General features: G+C 36.1%; 1 protein-coding gene across 1 annotated transcript in view; it reads left to right on the plus strand.

Moving 5' to 3' along the window:
- The window catches only part of LOC128202746 (ubiquitin conjugation factor E4 B-like), a 37,547-nt gene that overhangs the window by 7,125 nt on the left and 9,764 nt on the right, over positions 1 to 20,658 (plus strand). The window contains exons 9-23 of the mRNA XM_052903849.1: positions 578 to 678; positions 1,612 to 1,726; positions 2,421 to 2,561; positions 3,386 to 3,502; positions 8,320 to 8,418; positions 12,197 to 12,310; positions 12,999 to 13,088; positions 13,540 to 13,645; positions 15,349 to 15,590; positions 15,754 to 15,881; positions 16,520 to 16,618; positions 17,225 to 17,372; positions 17,791 to 17,878; positions 18,683 to 18,809; positions 19,742 to 19,883. Coding sequence (XP_052759809.1) covers positions 578 to 678; positions 1,612 to 1,726; positions 2,421 to 2,561; positions 3,386 to 3,502; positions 8,320 to 8,418; positions 12,197 to 12,310; positions 12,999 to 13,088; positions 13,540 to 13,645; positions 15,349 to 15,590; positions 15,754 to 15,881; positions 16,520 to 16,618; positions 17,225 to 17,372; positions 17,791 to 17,878; positions 18,683 to 18,809; positions 19,742 to 19,883 — 1,857 coding nt within the window. The remainder of the gene's footprint in view (positions 1 to 577; positions 679 to 1,611; positions 1,727 to 2,420; positions 2,562 to 3,385; positions 3,503 to 8,319; positions 8,419 to 12,196; positions 12,311 to 12,998; positions 13,089 to 13,539; positions 13,646 to 15,348; positions 15,591 to 15,753; positions 15,882 to 16,519; positions 16,619 to 17,224; positions 17,373 to 17,790; positions 17,879 to 18,682; positions 18,810 to 19,741; positions 19,884 to 20,658) is intronic.

Here is a 20,658-nt window from a genome sequence, read left to right on the forward strand (position 1 = left end):
GGGCCACCCACAAAAATAGCATGTGCCTTATCAATCAATCTTGTCTGTCCGCATTGCTAATCTTTTTTCTTCAAAACTGAAGCAAGCTCATTTAGTATTCTATCTGTGTAGAGCTATAAGTTACTGTAATGATCTCTTTATAAAATCTGCTTGTTAATTTGCAATGATTTATTTTGATACTTGATGATAAAAGATGTAGATGTTAAAATGTGTGTGTCCAATTCACAATTTATCACATTTTTGACCGGACCTCTTCTAAACCTAAGACTTTAAAAACATAATCATTATTATACTATTAATCTAATTTCTTCTTTGTCTTGTTATATATATTTCACCATGTTTTACACAGCAAAAGTAAACAAGTAGATGATAATATTATGCCAGAAGCAGGATTTGAACCTGGGTTCTCTAGGTCTGCAGTCTAGGACCATATCCATTACACACTGTAGACAGATAAAAACTTGAGAGTTTTATTTAACATATAAACAAATGTAAATGTTAGTTCCTTAAACAAGGAAAATGGATATAACCTGGTTTAATGTATTCATTTAGATTACATAACTTGTGTTGGTTACAGAGGGCGAGTGTTCCACCCATGAGTGACATGTTGGCGTCGGCCAGACACCAGTGTGCCTGTCATACTTCGCTTGTTCTCCAGGGGGTGCTTACTAAACCTAGGTATGTGAGGGGGTGGGAAAGGGGGTTGTGTTTTAGGGAGAGTAAATTAAAATGTTAACTTTTATTTATTAAATGTCTTTAAAAAAACAACTGCAATATTTACCTTAGGCAATTTAAACAGGAAACCTTGCTGTCAATATATTTGGCATCAGATAAAATCAACGCTCCTGTCTGCACATGCTATGACCTCATGAATTGTCAGGTGACGATACTAGTTACCAAGATGGCTGCCACATGTGTGTAACAGACTGCACAAATTGCTATGTGCACCTGTCTGGGTTCGAACCCACGACCTCTCGCTCTGCAAGTGGACACTCTACTGCATCGCTATAAAAGCTAGCTCTATAGCGAGACAGTATAAGTGCCGCTATATACACATCGAATATCCAGTTACACATGAATGATTTTTTTACTACTCTGTATTTTTTTTCTAAATAAAACACATTCAGTTATTTTTCTTTGTGCAAATTACTGCCTTCTGCTGTTTCTTTTTGTAGAAAAGGTGTCCATTTTCACCAAAATAAAATCATTATAATTTTCCCAATTTTGTGAACATAGTCTCCATGAATGAATAACAAAGTAACGTATTCAAAACAATTCACTGACATAAATATTATAAAGCATGTCAATAATAGATGGGGGCCGTTTCATTAAAGGATTTTAGTTGTAACTTCAACAATCTTAAATCTGTATAAAGATTAGCAATTATTATACATGTACATCGATTAGTTTTATTTACTCTACTTCGTGTTCATTTTCAATGCTGGCTCAAGTTCAATTCACTCAAATAAGTAACAAAATAATGAAACTAGGACACTAAGATAATTTTAATTTACGACAAAAATCATTATTGAAATGCATCCCTGGTAAATATATGAATGCTATAAGAAATATTTTTTTTGGGAATATCATAATAAAAATGATACTTTACAGGTCATTAGCAGCCAGTTCCCTATTGTTACCATATCTTCTCTCACACAACCTGCCCCGGGGTTTCATCACAGAGTTGGTCTTCAGCACGCACAGGGATAAGGACTCATTCAGGAAGGTATGTGGTTTTTAAGTGGGCAGATTTTTCTATCTCTGATACCAAAAAGAACTTGGCGGAAGCCATACTTTTACCCATGCAATCTACAACGAGGGTTCCTCAAGAGTTGATGTTCAGCACTTATGGGGGTATAGACTCATTCAGAAAGGTCTGTGGATTTTTAAGTGGATTTTTACCTCATGTACAAAAGTGAAAAATGACCAGTGCTGTATCATATCCTGTATAAACTGTAGGGGATGGGGGTTGGGGTGCCGAGTTAAACCACTTGTATTCAGTAGGCACAGAAGTATTGGCTCTCTTCTGAGGTGGTTGGCAAGTAGGTATATTTTCATCTAGGAATATTTTCATCAATTTACTTGTATAATCTAGGTGTGTCATATATGTATTACCATGTTAACTTGAAATACAGAAATTACAAGAAACATTACTTTTTATAGTTTTAAGTAACTTTGACATCTTTAACAAACTAAAAATGTTTAAGAAGGTAAATCTCTCCTACGCACAGGGTACAGAAAATAGAAAATTCAGCTCTCTAAATGCTTATCAAATTATGCTCACCCTGAACCAATTTCTGACCCCTGTGCGCAAGAGTGAAATACCTATCTGCAAATGCAAGTCTCTATCACCGCATGCACACATGTTAATCTGTTTGGTCATAATTATCTGTCCATTTATTGATTTTCCTTTATACCAGGTGTTTGAGCCATTACTACAGTCATTACATCGATACGTACAGACGTTATCCCTGGACACTGATGACTATCGCGAGGTGGTGGCAGTGTTGTCGGAGCTTGTAGAGATCAAATGTGGGCCAGCCAGGCCTGTTTGTAACCTGGTAAGTTTCTTGAACGCTATCATTATAGTGGCACTCGGGCAAAGCCCCTTTGATAAGTGCTCTGTTAAGATTCTAAGACATTTTAGGTTTTTGAAGCATAGTGCACCAACAGAATGTAAGTCAAATCACACGGATCCACCAAAATCATGTATCTTTGGATGAGTTAGAGTTTTACCTCCTGTATAACCAATACAAAATCTGTACTCTGAAATCAGATTTTATGAAGGCATTGGTCAAAGTTTCTTGTAATTTGACTTGTCTAGGATGTTACTTAGCCATGCATCGGTGGATTTTAACTTTGCACACATGTTCACCACATCGTGACTGTGTGTGTGAGATTTAAGTCTGTTGGTCAAAGGTCAAGGGCAAACTTAAATTGAAGTGACCTTTCACAAATGTTTACCATGAGTAGCCAAAAAAACAAAATAAGTTCAATGTTCATAAAAGCGCTTTGATATTCAATTTTACAACCTTTCACAGAACTGATTCCTTATTTCTATTCAGCAGTGCACATGGTGCTTTTTGCTTTTGCTGACAAAGGTCTAGCTGATATAAAGTGACCCTTATCAATCTGTATACCTTTCCATCTTGATGAGTTGTGGCCAGTTTATATTTTTACCTCAATTTGTGGTTATACTCCTCTTATATACCTTTACAACATTCATTGGTTATAATGATTCCCTTTTTACCTACAGATGGTTGAACTTTCTAACTGGCTACCAGATGTGTTCAGCCAGGCGTGGGGTATGGAAGTGGCTATACACCCCTTATATACTGTTACACCATCCATTGGCTATCATAAATGGTTCTCTTTTTACCTACAGATGGTTGAACTTTCTAACTGGCTACCAGATGTGTTCAGCCAGGCTGGCGGTATGGAGGTGGCCAGGTTGTCATTCCTGGGACCATTCTTCGCACTTGGTGTGTTTGCCGAGGATAATGTGAGTACAAAGTTAGATCATTATTATTAGGTACTTTTTACCTTACCATTGTATTTTTTTATAGAAAAGAACTGACATTTCTTTTTTAATCTGTACGAGGTTATTCTAAAAGATCAACGTTTTCCCTTGGAGTAAATTTGCCCCAGGCCAAAAAAATGGTTTGATTAGGGTAACATCCTTTTCAAAAACAGGTATGGAAGATAGGCTTTTTTATTTTATTTTTTTTCATACATGCAGTTGTATTGATTTTAAATACAAGTGTTGCTTTAGGGGTAACATCATCCAGTAGAAATTTTGGGAAACTTATATCAAAGTCCTGTGTCCTCTCATTTAGTTATTTTAAGACTTTTAGAAGACTTAAATTTAAGAAGTCAATGTTTGTCTGAAAAAGATTGTTTTAAAACCAAATAAGAATTCTGGTAAATGCTGTTTTAATGCATATAGTTATCAAGTGCAGTATCTTTCAACCCATTGCCAGGGACTAACTAATGGGGTGGGTATGGTGGGGTGTACCCTGCAATTTATGTCATTTCCTGCATTCTTAGTTTTACTAATCTGCTTTATAGTTCAGCTATAAAATTGTTGTTTTTTCATATTTTTTTGTATTCCTCAAAGTATTTTAACTAAACAATTTCACATGGTAGTGAATGGTTATGTTTATATTGACACCGATAATGTGTAAAACCCTGCCTCCCTGAAATCTGCTGTCCTTGTACATAAAAAGTGGGAATCATGTGAATCATGCGATCATAAATAACAATTATGTGCAATAAAGTAATATATCAAACAATCATTTAATCAGATAGGAGATATCAATTAGGAAAAAAACATTGATATATTAAATTATATTACAATATCACAAGCTTCACCTTCAAGCCGGCTGACATCATCTGCACACACATGCATATATTTGCTATAAATAGAATGATGAGATCACCAAACTGGACAGTGTTAAAGGGACTGTGTCACAGATTGGCACCAAAAAAAGTTTTTTACTGTAACGAATCTCAGGACAATTATCTAATAGAATGTGTTACGCTTTGATATCATAATTGTAAAAAAAGTACCAAAATGTAAAAACAAAATTGTGTCGGAGACCGGGTTTGTACCCGCATCGCCAAAATTGAAGTCCAGTGACTTACTTACTGAGCTATTAAGGCTTACTCCAATCAGATGACATAATTAAGCTATAAACCTACCTTGGTAATATCACGTGATAACACCGACTAGCCAATCACGCATAAGGAATGAATTCTACCTGGTAGACATACCCAGTAACTTTTTTTAATGGAAAAATACGAAATAACTGCTGAACTTTGATAAATTGTAAACTATGTGGTACTTTAATAAGTAAGTTTCAATGCATTGTACACATCGATGCCAAGTTTATGTCATTTTTCGACAATTTTCTTTTTTTCCGCTATTTTATCATCTGTGAGACAGCCCCTTTAACAACATTGATGTTAATGTTAACAAATTTCTGAACAATCTGCCTAATACTTAATTTAATAACTCATGAAAACACACATACAAGTACTTAAAACATATGTACTGAAATGGTAAAGTGATATTTATTAAAAACAATTGCAGCATTTGTATAAAAAGTAGCAAAGTTGCTTTAAGTGTTTTTCATTCATCCCAAGGTCTAAATAGGTAATTAAAGGCTATATGTGCTTTCATAGTCTGTTCCAGTTTCGTGTAGGTGAGTTGTTGAAGGTAGTACAGGAAAGGGATACAGTCAATATATCGGTCAATGTCACCTTCTATGCTGAACAGTTCATCTAAAAGATCTGGTGGAACACAGAATATTTCATTTTTTGTGAAGCGTATACACATCGTTGTGTATTTTTTTAGCATCTCTGTATTGGAGTTGATGAGCAATTTGTTTTTAAACTCGGAGCTTGTTTCTGGATAATCCTTTTCCTGATGTGCACAGCAATGCCCCACGTCAGGACCCAGCAGTCCTTCACAGTGGGTCAGTACTTCTGCAGCTTCATCATACTGCCATGCGCAGTACAACATGGAGGCAAATTTTAACTTACTTGACATACGGTCAGAGTCCAGTGAAAACTGATACAAGTTAAAGATATCTTGTGTGATTGGTTGTCCGCGCTCCATGCACCTTGAAGCCAGCATGGAGGCAAGCATGTTGTGCAGGAATGGAGTCAGCCCAGAAAATACTTCCTGTTCTAGGTCACTTTGGTTATCAGACATGTTCTCTAGAGTATTCAATTGGCTTACATTGCCATCAACTGAAGTATCAACTGTTATCAAATTGTTCAATTTATGGTCATATATTTCCATTAACAGTAGTTTATGTAGAACAGCACTACAGGCCTGGGTTCTTGTACTCACTTTCTGATGTGGTATGTTTGCAACACCTGAACATTGTTGCAATCTAAAACCAATTTCATCCATAGGAGTGTTGATCAAGCACTGTAGTTTCGTGTTGATCATGACAGAGATTGGAAATAATGCTGCATAGTTTTGGAAGCTCCCAAAAGTCCAACTTTCCCACAAATAAATCAACTCCAGAGATTGTAAAGTGGGGATAATATTTCTGTTTGACCCATCGTTTTATTGTTTTCAAAAGTAGACACACACATTTCACAATATTGTCTTCCCTCCATATCTCAGCTGGATAGTTTTCTATTGTAAACATCATTGCAGTTTTAATGTAAAAGTGCTAAATCTATCATCAAACTCAGGCTTAAATAAAGTTTTCCTAATTATTTTGGTGAGTGTATATGTTTGAACTTGAACAGGGCTAAAATCAAACATTAGATCTCGTTCCATCAATGAGGTTGAAAATCTCCACTGCCATTTTGAATAGGAATAACTAGTTAACTTTGAAGGAACCAATAATCCTATAGGAGGATCACGTTTAGTTGGGCTCTCAGTGTAGCCCTGTGGCACTAGGAAGACTCCAACCTCCCTAGCTCTGGCTAATGTCTCAGGCTTGGGCCAGTGTCCAGGGCGTGGTCTGTGGAACATGAACTGGCATTCCTAGGGTAGCTGGCCACATTTGTGTGCCCAGACCTTGTCATAGTTTTTATCAGCTGAAATTAATGGGCCATGTCTATATATTTTACCGGACTTAGATAAGCTCCTCTCAAATTTCTCCTGTTTAGTCATAGTACTAGTCAATATAACTCTCTCCTCTACATCTAGTATATCATCAATATCCTAATGCTGGAAGTCGGCAGTCACTTCTCATTCTCTGCAAGTAGCAGTGCTGAGGAGGAGTGAGATCATTCTTTAACACTAGAAGATTTGGCTTTCCAAACTGCCACTCACTCCAATCAAGAGCCACATTTATTTTGCCATCACAGAACAAACTGTCAGTATCAGAGTTCATCCCAGGTGTTGTCGTTGCCTCACTCTGACTACCAAATATATATGTAGTACAAATATCATCTCTCAAAACGCCATCAATATTTGACAATGTCTCTTGCATCAGGTATGTTCTCCTCCTCCTGGAAGTCACTAAGCTGTTGACCTCGATATCCCCCATCACCTGGGACAGTCGCAGGGAAAACAGTCTCTCACTCTCCCTATCACTATCCATAGTTCAGTTCTTTTTAAAATTGGTTCCCATGAAAATTATTCTTTATATCACAGAATATGTATATTGCAATTATATAACTTTAAGTCTACTAATTTCGTATTCCAAATTTCCATGCTTAAATCATTCCTTTGTTATTCAAGAGCTGCTTGTGTTGGAAGATCAATATTGTCACGAGATAAATGTTAAAAGAGATCTTATTGGAATTCCCCAATGACTTGTTTTTAACCAGATTTTCAACGAAAACCGGGTTATTAGAATGAGGTTGTCGTTGGGCGGGCGGGGCGGGCAGGCGTCAAACATTGGTTTCTGTTCAATAACTTTTGTTAGCATTGATAGATATTGATGAAACTTGGTGTGTAGGTAGCTTATAGGAAGAGCTAGCTTGGGATTGCTTTTGAGGGGGGTGGGGATAAGGTCAATGTCACTGTTACTGAAATTTAAAAATGGTGTCTGCCCAATAACTTTAGTTAGCATTGATAGATATTGATGAAACTTGGAGCGAAGGCAGCTTATGTGAAGAGCTAGCTTGGGAGGTGGGGTCAAGGTCACTGTTCCTAAAAATAGAAAAATGTTTTTTTGTGCCCAACAACTTAGTTAGAATTGATAAATAGTGATGAATCTTAGTGTGAATATAGCTTATATGAAGCTGCAGATTGAACTTGCTCATACAACAAATTAATTGGCTATAATTTCTTATTGCCCATAACAAAAACCTGGTTTCGTCGCATTGCGGCGCTTCTAGTTTTGTATATACATTTGAAGTTAATGTAGTTTGCTAAAAATCATGCGCCGGTTTCTCAAAAATACTTTAGAAGTAAATGACTTACTCTTTTGCAAGTCTTAACTTGGTATGAAGATTGGTCATGGTCGATAGATGTGACTTCTTTTTATTTTACTTTCATGATGACTTACTAGAAAATTATGGGTGCCTTTATACAATATCTTTGAACAACTTGATGCACATAGATCATGGTCAGAGTGTGATGGTAATGCTTTGAGGATCAAAGGTCATGGTCATTGTGACCTGGACTGGAAAATACAAAAAAGTGCACTTTCATTTCCAAAAACCTTTGAACTGCTTCAAGGAGAGTCTTCAACTTTGGTATGCACTATGGCCAGTAGATGTGACCACTATTTATTTTGAGTTTAATGTCATGGTCATGGTGGCCTTACTAGAACAAAACTTACTTATGTGTGTAAACATTTAGGATATATGTAAAACCTATATTAATGGTTTTGTTTTTTCCAGACAAAGGTTGTGGAGAAGCACTTTTCCGGTCATCAGCTGACCCCAGACAATGTACGGCTGGTCCATCAGTCACTACAACACCGGATGCAGTATCTCAGGGTAATTGCCATTTTGGCATTCTAAGTCATCAGCCCAAACATTTTACGCTAGCTTGGCTTTTATTTCGAATAAAACAGAAAATCGAGGTAATATCATATATTTCATAAGTCTGTTTTTGTGTTGTCTTCGTCGGCGGTGGTGGCGGTCACGTCCCGTTTTCACTTGTCCGCGGCATATCTCATAAACTATTAATGGTATCAACTTGAAATTTCATATGTGGATTGATCTCATTGAGGGCAGATCTCATTGAGGGCGATTGCAGTGCACAAGAACTGTTACTCTTGCTTCCATATTTTTAGAGTTATCACCCTTTGTTAATTTTCATGCAAGTTTTGTCCGGGGCATATCTTATAGAATATAAGAGTTATCAACTTGAAACTTCATATGTAGATAGATCTCATGGAGGGCAAGTGTAGTGCACAATAACAGTAACTCTTGCTTTCTTAGTTTTAGAGTAATTGCCCATTGTTAATTTTCATGCTTAAAGTTTTATCCGGGGCATATCTTAAAGAATATAAGAGGTATCAACATGAAACTTCATATGTAGATAGATGTCATTGAGGGTAAGTGCAATGCATAAGAACCGTAACTCATGTTTCCATATTTATAGAGTTATTGCCCTTTGTTGGCGTCTGCGTCCTGTTTTCACTTGTCTGGGGAATATCTCATAAACTATTAGTGGTATCAAATTGAAATATCATATGTAGATAGATCTCTTTGAGGGCAAGTGCAGTGCACAAAACTGTAACTCTTGCATCTATATGCTTAGAGTTTTTGCCCTTTGTTAATTTTCAAGTATAATTTTTGTCAAGGGCGTATATCGTAAACTATAAGAGGTATCAACCTGAAACTTAATAGGTAGATAGATCTCATGGAGGGCAAGTGTAGTGCACAATAACAGTAACTCTTGCTTTCTTAGTTTTAGAGTAATTGCCCATTGTTAATTTTCATGCTGAAAGTTTTATCCGGGGCATATCTTATAGAATATAAGAGTTATCAACTTGAAACTTCATATGTAGATAGATCTCATGGAGGGCAAGTGTAGTGCACAATAACAGTAACTCTTGCTTTCTTAGTTTTAGAGTAATTGCCCATTGTTAATTTTCATGCTTAAAGTTTTATCCGGGGCATATCTTAAAGAATATAAGAGGTATCAACATGAAACTTCAAATGTAGATAGATGTCATTGAGGGTAAGTGCAGTGCATAAGAACCGTAACTCATGTTTCCATATTTATAGAGTTATTGCCCTTTGTTGGCGTCTGTGTCCTGTTTTCACTTGTCTGGGTAATATCTCATAAACTATTAGTGGTATCAAATTGAAATATCATATGTAGATAGATCTCTTTGAGGGCAAGTGCAGTGCACAAAACTGTAACTCTTGCATCTATATGCTTAGAGTTTTTGCCCTTTGTTAATTTTCAAGTATAATTTTTGTCAAGGGCGTATATCGTAAACTATAAGAGGTATCAACCTGAAACTTAATAGGTAGATAGATCTTATTAAGGGCAAGTGCAGTGCACAAGAACTGTAACTCTTGATTCCATATTTTTAGAGTTATTGCCATTTTTTAATTTTTATACCCCCGAAGGTGGGCATATTAAAATCGCAATGTCTGTCCGTCTATCCATCCGTCACTCCGACTCAATAACTCAGAATATTATAGACAGATTTTAGAATAACTTGCCACATGTATTCGGCATAACAAGTCGACGTGTCGCGTGCAAGAACCATGTCCCTATTTCTTAGGTCAAGGTCACACTTAGTGTTTATTCACAATGGAATGCTGCATATAACGACATACAGTATAGGTTGTCGTGTCCGGGCTGTAACTTTCCCTTGTATGGGCAGATTATAAAATAACTTGGCACATGTGTTTGAATTACCAAGACGATGTGTGGGGTGCAAGACCTGTGTCCCTACCTCTAAGGTCAAGGTCACACTTAGTGTTTATTCCCAATGGAATGCTGCATATGAGGACATAGAGTATAGGTTGTCGTGTCCGGGCTGTAACTTTCCCTTGTATGGACAGATTATAAAATAACTTGGCACATGTGTTTGAATTACCAAGACGACATGTCGCGTGCTAGACCCTTGTCCCTACCTCTTAGGTCAAGGTCACACTTAGTGTTTATTCACAATGGCATGCTGCATATAAGGACATAGAGTATGACAGATTTTAAAATAACTTGGCACATGTGTTTGGCATACCAAGATGACGTGTCACATGCAAGAAACGTGTCCCTACCTGTAAGGTCAAGGTCACACTTAGGTGTTTATTCACAATGGAATGCTGCATATAATGACATAGAGTATAGATTGTCGTGTCCGGGCTGTAACTTTCCCTTGTATGGACAGATTTTAAAATAACTTGGCACATGTGTTCGGCATACCAAGACGACGTGTCGCGTGCAAGATCCGTGTCCATATTTCTTAGGTCAAGGTCACACTTAGTGTTTATTCACAATGGAATGCTGCATATAACGACATACAGTATAGGTTGTCGTGTCCGGGCTGTAACTTTCCCTTGTATGGACAGATTATAAAATAACTTGGCACATGTGTTTGAATTACCAAGAAGACGTGTCGGGTGCAAGACCTGTGTCCCTACCTCTAAGGTCAAGGTCACACTTAGTGTTTATTCCCAATGGAATGCTGCATATGAGGACATAGAGTGTAGGTTGTCTTGTCCGGGCTGTAACTTTCCCTTGTATGGACAGAATTTATAGTAACTTGCCACAAGTTCGACATACCAAGACAACGTGTCACGTGCAAGAACCGTGTCCCTACCTCGAAGGTCAAGGTCACACTTAGGTTTTTATTCACAATGGAGTGCTGCATATAAGGATACAGAGTATTGGTTGTTATGTCTGGGCTGTAACTTTTTTTTTGTATGGACAGATTTTAAAATTACTTGCCACATGTGTCACGTGCAAGACCCATGTCCCTACCAAGACCCATGTCCCTACCTCTAAGGTGAAAGATACACTTTGTGTTTATTCACAATGGAATGCTTAATATAAGGACATAAGAATGTGGGTTGTCATGTATGGGTGGTATTTTTTTATGTTCAGAGGCAATTTTAAATAACTTGCCCTATGTATTTGTTTGATCTTTAACTTTTCATGTACTGACCTTGTTCATAGGTCAATGTCACATTTGGGGGCATTCGTCACATACTGTGACAGCTCTTGTTTGTTGTTAACTTTTGTCCAGCTTAACATTATTACCTTCAGTTCAAATGCCACCTACAATTGAAAGTTTAATGGCAACATCATTGTCTATAAATGAATAATATGCCAATTAAACAGCTATAAAGTCAACAGTAAATAATTCGTCAGGTGACACAGTCGACTCACGGAGTTCTAGTTGTTATGAAAGTGTGTAAAAAAAATAAAATACGTTTCAAAATGTGCCTTTTGAGGAACTATTTGATGTCAATGTTTCTTTTAAATTAGTATGCTCTATGACGTCATGAAACAACTTTGCACTCCCTATTTGGTGTAAATGCACAAAAATGTCCTTTTCTACATCGATTTTACACAAAAGTAGAAATTAGGATATGCAAGAAAAAAAAATCAAACATACGTATGTTTGTCTCGGAACAAAAGATCAGCCCCAAGGTCTGTGCAAATTGGTCAAGGTTGAAAGACTGACCAAAGTGACTCACAAGCTCCTGGGTCTGATTTGTTTATATGACTGAGGAAGCATAAAATATATGGCAAATGAAGGACTTGATCAAAACATTTGAATTTGAAAAATGTTTTTTAACCCTATAGGAAGAGTTATATAAGATCCTTCACGCAGTGTTAGTTAATGCAGAAACACGAGAAGCTGCCATGACGTACATAGCCACGGCCTTGGAGAGAAACGGCAAGAAATCACAAATTGTGGTATGTGGTTGGTGTTAAACCTACATGTACCTAGTGTACATTAATCTTACACCCAATTGCCTAACAGATGTAATAAGTTCTCGTCTTTTTATTTCTTAATTTAAGTCTTAAAAAAATACTGGAGATTGGATTTAAGTTTGAAAGACTTAAATATCTGTAGTCTTTTGCCTATGGTTTAAGGAATTTTACAAAAAAGGATACACATCCTAATGTTGCATGGCTTAGTTGAAGTTTGCTTAAAATGGTCAGTTTCTTATCTAAATACAGGTTTGTGCTGAAATATGCAAGGTTATATTCCTAACTTAAAACTTATTGTGTGATAGTTTCTTCAACAAGCGAATCATACAGAAATAAAAATATAAAAGCTAGCTTCCATGGATTATATTATTTTTTAATGAGTTTATGTTCTTAACTTTAAAGGATATATATAATTATACCAGGGTATCACTATGTTTCGAGATCTAAACAGACAACGAAATAAGTGTTTTGGGTGAATAAGCCCGAATTTATATACTACTGCTTGGCATTACATATTTGAACAAGCCCTGCTGTATAAAATTCAGAATTTTAGCAAGCCAAGAAAGTGTTTACATGTGCAGGGCTTGCGTATTTATGCTAATTTTGAAAACTGGATCTGTGATAGATTTTCTTTTGTACTAATGTGTGTTTACATGTTTTTCTTTACCAGGTAAACAACAAACATGTAGCGGGAGATGGATTCATGTTAAACCTGCTCAGTGTGCTGCAGAAGCTTGCTATGAAAGTCACTCTCGATAAGGTACTGGTAGTGATTGTGAGGTAATGGCAGGGCATGTATTCATGAAATATCACATTTCCTAACAACAGGCATTCCATCATTTTTCTAATATTAAGTATCGCACTGGTCATATTACTTGATTATATCTGAATAGCTTTATTTTCATTGACTTTCTTAAAACACATGTATTGATAAAACAGCCCATTTTCAAACTTGAGTGATTTTCCTAATTTAAGTATCTCACTGGTCATTGGTCATATGTAGTAATTACTTGATAGATTTCCTTTTTTTTCCTTGTCTCTTTTTAAAATACATGTATCGATAAAACAACACATTTTTAAACTGAAGTCATTTTCAAACTCTTGATTAAATGTTTGTTGGCTGTTTTCTTTCCAGACTATTTCAAAAATATCTATTTATTCACAGGCTCTTATAAATCCATGCACTGGCTATTTTCTGCTCTTATTTTTAGGTGGACCCTTACTACATGTTTCACCCGCAGTGCCGTGTAAAGCTCCGCTCAGAAGCTCGACTCAAACTCTCATCTCAGGAAGCCGATGCTTACACGGACAAGCTCAGTATGTACAGTGTTAAACATGCACTCTTACTCCCAGATAAGAATTACCACAATTAATACAATTGTTTTAACTTAAAAAGGATAAATAAATATGGAAAACAACGGTTCTTAAGAATGATACCATGTTTGGACCCACCAATCATTTAATATTTGTGCATTTTCAGCTATTAAATACGAATATCACTTTGAACAGGGAACAAAAAATATAAATGCATTTCTTGAAAATTATCAATGAATTGCCAGAGTGTTAGGCCTAGTTTAACCTCACTATAAGATTAGCAGTTTTACCACTTGTAAACTCCAATTAGAGACTGTCCATAATCATGGTTCTAGATCCCAAATTTCAGATCAATGAATATTGATTAGGGATGCAAACGAATATTCGAATATTCGAATATTCGATCGAACGTTTGATATTCGAATGTCAAAATCGGTATTCGAATATTCGATGTTTTTTTTGTTTGATAACAAATAAACCTTTTGCCTACAACTGTGTTGTTGTATTTATTCACTTGTCTTTTTACAACGACTGATCCCTTATGCCAGGGGCGTGAACGCTATGACACTATACACGTGTCACATGTTAATAAGGGACATATCGTCGGCGACTATATAAACAGTACCCGTAAATTTACGAAAAATGGCTATTAGACAAGTGACATCAAACAATTATTTTCGGTAAATTTTAATGACCATGCCAATAAAAGATATACGGAAACAGCAACCAAAGTGGTGTCATGGTTGCCAATTAAGTTGTGCAATATAGCTCAAATCGCCGTAATAATATGAATGACACGTGCTAGTTATGTGCTCTAAACTATCTTTCATGTTTCAAAATGTCGCTCGTGCGATGAAATGTAACTGTATAGTATAGCGTTTTAGGATAATGTTGTACAATAAATGAGTCAAAATTCAGGGTCATTTTCGTTTTATTACTGAACTAATCCCCCATTAGGTTTGGATTTACATAGATATATTATGTAGAGATCAATCCCAGAACGAGGCTCTCGTCCTACGGAAAGACCCTCCGTTGGTGATCACGACATTCGACCGGGAATTTACGATCATGTTTTTTTTTGCAAATATGAATGCTGTGGAATTGAAATTAATTTGGCTTTTTATTTGTTCAAAATATTTTGCTTTTTGTTGGATTTATCAGGGTCCGTCGCGTGTACCGGCTATGGCAAAAGCCCCGGCTATAAATGTAGAATATAATAATAGTAGTTAACTACATTTCTTAAATATTAATTTTGTTAATCGAATATTCGAATATTCGATCGAAAGAATCACCGAATATTCGAATATCAATTTTCCCATTCGTTTACATCCCTAATATTGATCAGTTAACGCATAACCAGCAAAACCCTTAATCTTTAAACACAACCCTAAATGGCAATTAGCCAGTAAACAATACACAGGATATTTGACACCCTGTGGTGGCATCACGTCCATAAAAACAGCACCTGGTCAGCTGGGGATGAACAAGACAGATTGAGACATTTCTTAAACTGTGCTTTAAAGGTTTTTAAAGTTTTGGTGAAATTAGTCATGCTTTAGCTGCTTTAGGCAGGAGGTCCCAGGAAGTTTTCAATGTAGTGTTTTAAACTAACCATTTTTTCCCCCCTTTTAACCTTTATTTGGATACCAGACTACAGTTGTATAGACCGTTATTGTCATCCTTTGAAACTATGGCTATGATTGCAGGGTCAGACCCTGTTCCACCTTGGCAAGAGCCAAAATTCCCGACCGAGTGTTTCACCCTGACTGTCAATGCCCACCACCTATCAATCCTACCCGTGGTACAGCGACACCAGCGCTGCGTACGGGCGATACGTGACCTCTCCCGGGTCGTTGAAGAGCTTGAGAATTCTGAGCCCATTTGGAAACACTTTCCGCAGGCAGCTCGCAATCGACAGATTGTGAAGAAATATAAACAACAGTTCCAGGTCTGTACTGCTTAGCTTTGTAAACTGAATGAAATAAATTGAAAGAGAAAGTAAAGAGGTGTAGAACCCGCACAGTAAATTTTAACACACGGGTGTAACATGGTGGAAATGAGAGTGTAAGATATAATGTTAACTAAACTAAGCTTAACAATTTCTTCTCCAGAGGTTACAGAAGAGCAAGCTGTGTGCCGAGGCTGCCATTATGGATGAATCTTTGTTACGTAGATGCTTACAGTTTTACAGCGTTCTGGCAGAGTACCTGCTGGCGATTGCTGATCCTGTGAATAAGGGGTAAGAGCTTGTTACGTAGATGCTTACAGTTTTACAGCGTTCTGGCAGAGTTTTTGCTGGTGATTGCTTATTCTGTGAATAAGGGGTAAAAGGCTGTTAGGTAGGGTAGGGAATATCATTCTTGCAGTTTCTTGCAACATTCTAGACCCTTGCAGTTTTACAGCATTCTGGACAAAAGCTTGATGTGCATTGCAGACCAAGTAAATAAGTTGTAAAGGGGGTGGGGGGAGTGTAACTTTGTAAATATTGGTTCCCATTATATGATTCTTGCAGTTTTACAGAACCAATAAACAAGGGATAAGGGGCTACTTTGAGTACATTGAACAAATACTGTACTGAATATTTTGAGAGAAAAAATATTAGTTCCAGTAGATTTTTTCCCAAAGTGTATTGAACTGATCTTCATGTGCTCCTTAATTATTTTTTTCTGTATTTGAATTTATGTTTCTAGTGTTTGCAATTTACTTTAAAGAAATAAACCCTGATTATGTATCTATTTGTTTATATGTTTTTCTTGTTTGGGATTGAAAACTGGTTAGCGCGTTATAGTTAGAATTTTGATTATCCCTTCAGAACTTGCATGCACTTGTCTTGTTGTTTGTATTAACACAAAATATGTCTTTACCTTTACCTTTCAGAACTATATTACCACTGCCAGCTGAAGTTTCGCCCTTGTTCCAAGCACTGCCAGAGTTTAACCTGGAAGATGTAGCGGAATTTACGCTCTTTGTTGCTCAGTAAGTATCTTACAGGAGTCAGAAACTTCACTCTTTACAGGATTAAAAAAACTTTCAACTCTTAATAACTCTTGACAACTCTTGGCAACTATAACAGATATGTTTAAATGCAGGACAATCTTAGGCTCTTAAAATGCTCCAAACCTTAGAGCTTAAAGGAGGCTTTGCCCTCTATAACCCCACCAACATGCTGCCCAGGTCCTGCAATAGGGCCTAACTAGGGTCTCACTAGTACCCAGCGTGATATTCAGGGATCTGGCTTTCAGCATTTCTCAACCCTGAATTTAATAGTAAACCATGTACTGAGTTGATGGCCAGTATGGTGATTTTTTCACAATTATCAAAATTAAGATCTTGAACAAGCCTGTCACTAATACTGAATATCAGCCTGCCACCATCGTGCTGTCCTGGACCTGCAATAGGGCCTTACTAACACCCCCAGCATAATGTCTGGCTATCAGCAATTCTCACCCCTGATTTTAATGAGATGATGATCAGTCTGGTGATTTTTTCACAATCATCGAACTTGAGATATTGAACAAATTCAAGTCTATCTATTCCCCATTGTCAACCTGCTGTAATATACCCATGTTTGTATGTTAACAGAGCTATGCCCCAGGCACTAGAAGACCCCTGTACAGATAGACTACTGCAGCTGTTGATTGTATTTGTATGCAGTCCTGGCTATGTTAACAACCCATATCTATTGGCCAAACTGGTCGAAGTCATGTTTTACTTCAATCCGGCAGTACAGGTAAGCGGATAAAAAGAGGTTATCTCCCTTACCAGAATTGAATGGTAAAATTAAAACATGTGTTTGTGCAGGCATGTGATTCATTATCTGGAACAACAGTGATATGGTTTCAACAAGCAATTTACAATAATGCTATTAAAGAGACTAGACACAGATGATAATATTGCAAAGAAAATACTTATCAAAATCTTGTTTATAAATAAATTTGATATTGTTGTGTACAACGAATTGAATCTTACTTACTGATGTGTAAAATCGCTTACGACAAATGTATCTTTTGTAGTTTTGGCATATTTTTCCAATTCCAAATTGGGTTTGTCTACCATGTATTTATTTCACTGATAAATCTCTATAAACCCCCAGAAAGCATGTAATGAATACTTACATTGATAATAGCCTGTGGAATGTTTCTCTACAGCCGAGAATGGACAAGATCCATGAGCGACTTCTCCTCCATGACCTGTCCAGGGAGTTCCTGGCCCCAGCTCTCATGCAGTTCTACACAGGTAACAGAATGATGCAACCTAAAGCCAGAAAAATAAAAATGGATTGTAAAGCATGACCATTTCATTTCAAAACATCTCTTAAAAGCAGTGCAACATGAAATATATATTCAACTGTTCATAATTTTTTTTTATTTTTTTTTTTATGGAGATTAAGTGGTTAGGAAGTAAAAAACAAGCAACTTATTACCCGCCCCTCAAATTTTGGAGTAGTTTGTGCCAAATAAACAATATTGGTCATATTAAAATAGTTTAATATTTACTTGTCAGGAAAATAAGTTTTGAAAAAATAATCTGATTTCACTGCCAAAAAAGAATCTACTAATCCAGAAATCTACTAGATCAAGCAACATGTTTTTGAGCAAGTCCAGTATATATATGTTATCACATTAAAGATTTACTCTTACTCCCAAATATGATTTACCGAAACTAATACAAATGATTTGATATAACAATAAGACTGAATAAATATTGAAAACAATGGTTCTTATGAAGGATACCGAGTTTAAATTGAAAGAAAGGTGCAGAAAACATGATTGCAGTAAATCTTAAAGCATTCACCAATCATTTAAAAAATTTGCGTATATATAGCTATTAAATACACAATTACAGTATTGTAATCAGTATTTTTTTTTTTTTTTTTTTAATTCATTATTTTGGAAGTAGTTAAAGGTATATCACTCAAAATTTATGTTTGTTATTCATGTGTATGTATTGATTTTGAATAAAAGTGTCACTTTAAGTATAATTTTTAGAAAATAATCATTATTATCATATAAATTAATCTCTGCGATTTCCCTATTTCAGACATTGAGTCTACTGGGTCAAGCAACGAGTTTTATGACAAGTTCAGCATACGCTACCACATTAGTATCATCTTCAAGGCCATGTGGGGCATACACTCGCATCAGCTCAAGATCATCGAAGAAGCAGAGTATGTATCGGTATTATTATCTCCGATGTTATATAAACTATATGTAACAAGTTTAGTATAATATGTTGCAATATCATTAACTTCAAGGCCTTGTGGGGCATACACTCACATCAGCTCAAGATCATCGAAGAAGTAGGGTATGTATCAGCTTAAAAACCGCCTATGTTATATAAGCTATAAGTAACAAGTAATACTTTGCCGCACCATTATTAACTTCAAGGCCTTGTGTGGCTTAACGTCTACAGATCACCAAAGAAGCAAAGTTTGTAAATAAGTTTAAATAGCGCCTATGTTATACAAACAAGATTAACAAGTTTAGTTAAGGTAACCACATCATTATAAACTTATAGGTCATGTAGACCATTGGTTACACCAGCTGAAGATCATCAAAGAACCAGAATGTTTTAGGAAATTAGGAGTGTACATCTAGATTTAATTAGCTCATCTGTTTTTGAAAGAAAAAAAAAGATCATTGCCATTCAATTGTCTTTGGAAGGGCTGGCAATAACATCATGCTGAACTCAATCTTCCAAAAACTTGGAAACATCTGTTGAAAGTTTGGATTTGTATAATGTTTTGTTGAAACTTGGTCAAACTAGCCATGGTTACCTTACATCAATATTAAAAAGTAGTATTTCATCATCTTTACAAAGTTATATTATTTCAAAATATCTCAGTATAATATGGCTTGGCTGAACAGTACAATTGAAATTGATCTGTTACTATTGATTCCGTTCTTGAAAATGTATGACAAAATAATACATTCTCAAGACTTGGTATACTGACTGTCGTAGTGACCAACGGACTGACCATCTGACAGACTATCCAACCATTAAATGTATATTCCACTGTGATTTTCATACCAGATTTTTTAAGACCAATATATAGTTTTGTTTGTTATCCCTTTATTCCTGTTTCTTGTATATTTACAGCAAGGGGAAGCAGTTTGTGAAGTTTGTGAACATGTTGATGAACGACACCACATTTCTGCTTGACGAAAGTCTTGACTGCCTCAAGCGAATACACGAGGTACAGGAACTCATGACTTCTGACGAGTGGAACAAGAAATCTCAAGTAAGTATATTTATTCACTGAGGTTATTGTTGTTGTTTTTTGGCATTTTTTATTGTCTATATTTGGTAATATTGTCAGTGTCAAAAAGAAATATTTTTTCCAAATGTTTAATAATTGAATAAAAATTCCCAATCAGAAATTTAAAAAAAACATCTGTAACAAAAAACTTTTACTGTAGTTGATTGTGGTTGAAGCTATATAAGCCCTCAAATAAATTATTAAAAAAGAGTACCTGGTATTTGAGTATACTCCACAAACAAAATCATGTATTAAAAAATCCAAGTTTTGTGAAAAAACAAAGGGAAAATTCCCAATTTCAAGGGTAAAGGTCATTTTTTCAAATACCAGGAAAAAAGATGATGTCTATCTGTGTTGTCATTAAGCAGACTAGGTCAATGCTAACCAGTTAGTGTTAGAAGTTTCACTTAGGTTGGCAATGTTTAGTTAAAATCCCGTCTAACAGTGTAGTCAATAATCAGGCTAGTAAGATGCTAGTCAGTTAGTGATAGAGCATTTACTTTGAGGTTGGAGATGTCAGGTTAAATTCCCAAAGTTGCTGCATCATTGTGATCATATCGAAGATTATATTAAATAAGAAATGGTGGCTCCCTCACTTTTCACTTGGCATTTGACTACTGTTCAGGGGGCTTTGTATTATTAAGGACATTGGTTAAACACTGGAAAGTTGTCTTTTGTGTATCATTATTTAACACAGGGCATACTAAAATGGCCATGGAGTCTGTTATAGAAAAGGTGGGGTCATGGGGCCCTGACA

This window comes from Mya arenaria, chromosome 9 (assembly GCF_026914265.1).
Source record: "Mya arenaria isolate MELC-2E11 chromosome 9, ASM2691426v1".
NCBI lineage: Eukaryota > Metazoa > Mollusca > Bivalvia > Myida > Myidae > Mya > Mya arenaria.